At 40.2% G+C, this 5,350-nt stretch overlaps 1 protein-coding gene across 1 annotated transcript in view; it reads left to right on the plus strand.

Moving 5' to 3' along the window:
- The window catches only part of TWSG1 (twisted gastrulation BMP signaling modulator 1), a 31,220-nt gene extending 28,192 nt beyond the window's left edge, over window positions 1–3,028 (plus strand). The window contains exon 5 of the mRNA XM_018553433.1: window positions 2,432–3,028. Within this exon, the coding sequence (XP_018408935.1) occupies window positions 2,432–2,613 (182 nt within the window). The 3' untranslated portion in view covers window positions 2,614–3,028. The remainder of the gene's footprint in view (window positions 1–2,431) is intronic.
- Window positions 3,029–5,350: the final 2,322 nt, after the last annotated feature.

Consider the following 5,350-nt stretch of genomic DNA (forward strand, 5'->3'; position numbering starts at 1 on the left):
AGTATTTTACTGATTACATCTTCTGGGTCTTTTTAAAAAAAAAAAAAAAAAAATATCCAAAGTCAAAGCTACAGCTTGTAATTTGTTGCTGATTTCTGAATGTATGTCACACTGATAAAAGAATACATGCAAAGCTATCTTACACCATTGCAAAAATCAACTCGGGAGTTAAATCTTTACAAACAACAAAAACATTCAAGTGCCTTAACTATTAACAAAAATGTATCTTATTTGTGTATTACTCGGCTGTAGATCCTCCAATCATCTCTGAATTGGTGCCGACACTGTCCTTCCTTCTGGAGGCTGGCTACTTTTGTTCCCCATGGTCCCTGTGTGTGTTGTAAAGTAGTCACTCCTCCAAGCTCGCTCTTGTGTTGGACTACAGTCTCGATACAAATTGGTAAACTAAATGTGAGATTGTAGTCCATCACGGTAGTGAGCTTGGACTGGTGGTTACTTTACAACACACACAGGGACCATGGGGAACAAAAGTAGCCACCCTCCAGAAGGAAGGACAGTGTCAGCACCAATTCAGAGATGTTTTGAGGATCTACAGCCGAGTGATACACAAATAAGTTACATTTCTGTTACTAGTTAGGGTACTTGAATGCATTTATAAGATTTAACTCCTGAGTTTAGTGTCACTTGAAAGTTACTGTTCTAGGCTTTAGGATGCTGGTGTGCTCTGATTTTTTTTGTTGATCTGCACTGTTTAGGTTCAGAAGCTGCAATGCATTAGCTGAGGCTGATTAATCACATTCCAAGTTTGGGTATATTGTCCAAAACACAACAGGAAGTATTCTTCTTCATAAAACACTGAAGGATAGTTTGCTAATATTGAAAATTCAATGTAACGTCTTGTTTTTATTTTAAGGCTAGGATGTTTAGAATTTGGGGTGATGCACAGCTATTGTTTGGTTCAGAACTTAGATTTCATAAACCTGTGAAGAGCTGTTTTTAATGACAACTTTCTATTTACTTTGAGTAATAGCCAATATATTTGTTCTACCAGATATGACCTCCTTCTGCTAGGCTGTGCAGATGTGCCTTACTTCTTCAGAATGTCCTAATATAACCTAGATTCTAAATATGACTTGTGACTCCGGAGGTGATGCAGTGCTTGGTACATAAACATTTCAGAAGTGTCAGAAAAGGACTTCCTCTAGAGCAGCTGTCATAGAAGGAAAATAAATGTTTGTCAGGAAACTCATAAAAACCTGCATTGCACAGTCTTTGTTTTTGCACGATCCTAAACTTATACATGAGCTCTGCGTGCTGCTGTGCTTCAGCCACCCACAGTACTTGGCCCTTGCCCAGTGTCTTTGCTTGGATTTGGTCATATTTTCCAGTGGTAGAGCCACTATTGTATTTAATGGCTGTTTTTATGTTTGGATGCCAGGTAGCCTCACACCCTATTTGCCATTTAAACACTTTTAATGAGTAGTAGGGAAAGAAATAGTCATCTTTTTATTATGTATTTTTTTGTACTTGTCTGCAAAGTCAAATTTCCAGAATTAGTGACTGACCAAGTTACAGGAGTTCTTTGGCACACCTCGGGGGCAGTAGTAGATGCACTGTATTTATCCCCTATATTGTAGATGGAGGAGATGGCAACTTAGACAGGCAAACAGACTCCTGCCTAGTTAGGGCTCTGGAGTCCGGTCAGGGAAAGAGAGGGTGGGTTTACTGGCCACAATTCCACACCAGGTTTCACCTGGCTGGGAAGCCACAGTTGGCATATTAAAGATGTGCTGCTGGAGGCAGTGCCTGTTTGTCCTTGTTGTCCGAGTGTGCTGAGAAGGAATACTGAAACCCTGACCTATTTGTCTTTCCATTTGAATCTAAGCCCTGGTGGAGGGCTGTCTATTATGCCCTGTATTAGGGACAAACTGACCCTGTGGAGTATCTCTAACACCAAACTAATATGTTCACCATTATTAAAAGTCTAGGGGGCATATTTATCATGCAGTGACTCTTTTGGTGCATGTGTTTTACATTACAGCGAATGATTAACCACCTGTGATCCTTCTGTAAATGTTACATCCACTGTCCAATAAAGAATATTATCAAAGTATAACAAAATGAAGAAACGCAGTAAAAGTAAAGGGCTGCCATGACTAGCCTAGAATGCATTGCCTTGTTTATTTTGTACGCTACAATTAACCAATCACTTTCTCTTGCCCTGCGTCCTCTACCGACCAAGACTGATTTGGCGGTCAGAGGTCTGTCTTGACAGAGCCAGTAAAAACAAGACCAGCTCCAACAACGCACAAGAAATAAAAACGATTTCTTGTAAGGCTTTTTTTTTTAAAGTTTTGTTTTTGTTGGGGAAATTGTTTGACCATTGCAAAAGACAACAAAACAATGGTGTTTTGGGACTGATATTTGACATTAAAGTCATGGCTAATTTTTTTCAATGTTTCCTTTGCAGAGCACATGTGCACAGTGGTATACTTTGATGACTGTATGTCGATCCACCAGTGCAAGAATTCCTGCACGTCTATGGGAGCATCGAAATACCGATGGTTTCACAACGCATGCTGTGAGTGTGTCGGGCCAGAGTGTATCGACTATGGAAGCAAATCCGTAAAGTGTATGAACTGCATGGTTTGAAGACGTGGTCTTCCTCCATCACAGTATTTCCTGCCCACTGTATAAAACTCCTTCCCTTCCATTGAGATGAGATCTACAATGAAGACAAAAACTCTGTCACCACTGTCTACCCGGACAGTTAAACCTTGAGGGACAACTACTACGTAGAGGAATGCATATGCAACATTGAGTAGATATTATTGGTTTTTTTATACTCTGTTTTTATGTAAAGATTTTAGATGCCCACTTCACATTCACATGATGTATTTTTATACGCTATGTCAAATAGAAATGTTTTTATTATATAGTTTATATCTATGTGTTTTTTTTTACTCATGTTTTTTGAGTTCATTTATTACTTGTCAGACCTCTGCCCCAAACTACTAGTTCTATTATGGGTAGAGCATGAAGGGCACAAGTGTTGCTAGAACTATAATTATTGATGTTTAGTGATTTTACATTGGGAACTTCTCCCCCTCTAGCTCCACATTTTTCAGTAATTTTGCTTACCTCGTGCAGTGTCTGTCTGGGAGGGGTCACTCACTCAACTTTCTTCTTCCCTTGCAGCATTTTACTTAATATGGGCGGTTTTCATGAAAGCTACACTTTTTACACCCTGCATTGTCTAGGCTGCTCATCAGCTGTCAAACCTTTGCCCCCTGTAGTTCTCGGCACTAGAGGGGGTTTCATGGCTTGGCGAGCCTCTGGCAGTGCCCATAGGCACTCTCCCATCCTCTGCACAAAGTCGCAAAGGAAATATAGTCCCAAGTATCGGCAATGTCAGTAGAGTGACTTACGAGCACCATTACTCTGCCATCACCAGATGTGGCCTTCTGAAGGGGGAAAACCAGCCAGAAGGTCACGTGACCTACAATTGTTAAAATTATTTTTCAGGTACAGACACTAAAATTGAATATTAGCTTTACTAGATTCTGGCAAAGTGAGGGTGGGTTATCCTGGCAATGCAGAACCATTCATCCTACAGTTCTGTTGTAAATTGTAATTCTGACTTCATTGGAGGGGGGGGGGGTCCACGGGCGTGGACCGTACAAAAACTAAAGGTTGCTATATAAAGTTAAGGCTTATACATTGCCTACCCACACCTACTCCACTCAAAATGAAACGAATGGACTGTAGGAGAGGCAATATCACATTATGTAATGTGTATAGTATATTAAGTATTTTATTGTATTTCTATCAAGCACTGTTGATGAATTGTACCTGTCCCCAAAGACCACATTTGCTGTAAGTCTATTTGTTCGCATCTTTTTCTTTTGCCATTCTCTCTCTCATTTTGGGAAACATTCCCATTTCTTGCACTTTCAGTTCTGTTGTAATGCTGCCATAAACCATCTATATTTTTGTTTGTTTTATTCTTTACTTTTGGACCCAAATGAAGTATATTTTATATTTAAAAAATGAATGGAAAATGTTTTCCACCTTTTTTATCTCCTGTTCTAAAGTCATTTCAGTGTATTACAGGCCATGCCACACCTTACTTGCTACATATCTGGCTTTAAAGCAAAACTAAACCCAGTGATTTAATGGTTTCACCATAGAGAGCTCAGGTTTTAAAAGTTCAATTAATCTTATTAAATCCCTAATCAAATCCCTAATCAAATATAGCAACATTGTTCTCTGCAGTGTTTTTTTATTTACATTCTGACTGCTAGTGCATGTGCAGTGTATACATTCAAGGTGACAACTGTCACAATTGCCAGTGTGCTTATGTCGGTTCTCAAGTGGCTAGTCATGTGTGCAGCACCGTGGCAACTGCAGATCTAAATAGAGGCTAAGATGGCGCCATTCTCAGAGGATTGGAGGATAAGAGGGTTTAGCTCTGCTTTAAGTTCCAAGCAGCATCAGTTTAGAATTCATGTGTGGGCACATTTATGATTACTGAACCCTCAAAACTTTCTCCTAACCACTAATTCAATTCCTTATTTCACCAAGTGATTTGTTGTCTGTGTTTCAGTAAGAGAAACAGGCATGCGTTTTCAGCCAATCTAACATTTTTTTAAAAGCCATTTCTACCACAACCACAGATAGTATGTGATGGAGTATGATAGTCAGGACACAATATCAATCTACGAAGTTGGATTTTTCCATCTGATTCTGTACAGATTCTATAGAGGCCTGTTTTAAAAATACAATCTGTTTGCAAACATCTGTAGTTTCCTAAATGAACTTTCCTAGTGTAGTGCATAAGGGAGATATGCAAGTTCAAATCTTGCTTGTAACACACTAAGCAGTGTAAAACAAATGATGGATTATGCATTATCCTGTATAACCCCTCCTTGTCTGCAGTATATATGCAAACATCCCTCAGCACTATGTCGTTCCAGGTGTTAAGTAGAGGGTAGCCACAATGGATTTGAAAGTGCCTCTCGCACACACTAGTACGTGCTCTCTGGTGCCTAATTCTTTGTGGCTTATGTTGGATTACTCCTGGTGCTTGCCACTTCATGGGAATGCACTGCCGTGCTGGTGCTTGTCACTGCATGGGGATGCACTGTCATGCTGGTGCTGGTCACTGCATGGGGATGCACTGTCATGCTGGTGCTTGTCACTGCATGGGGATGCACTGTCATGCTGGTGCTTGTCACTGCATGGGGATGCACTGTCATGCTGGTGCTTGTCACTGCATGGGGATTTCAACAGGTTCATCCTGAATCTGACTGAGGTTTCTCCATCACTCTCATCAGTCACACTGAGAATGTGTTATTCCAGGTTCTCTGTACAATTTAAAAGTAACGGG

Source organism: Nanorana parkeri, unplaced genomic scaffold (assembly GCF_000935625.1).
Source record: "Nanorana parkeri isolate BGI_ZX_2015 unplaced genomic scaffold, ASM93562v1 scaffold7, whole genome shotgun sequence".
Classification (NCBI taxonomy): Eukaryota; Metazoa; Chordata; class Amphibia; order Anura; family Dicroglossidae; genus Nanorana; species Nanorana parkeri.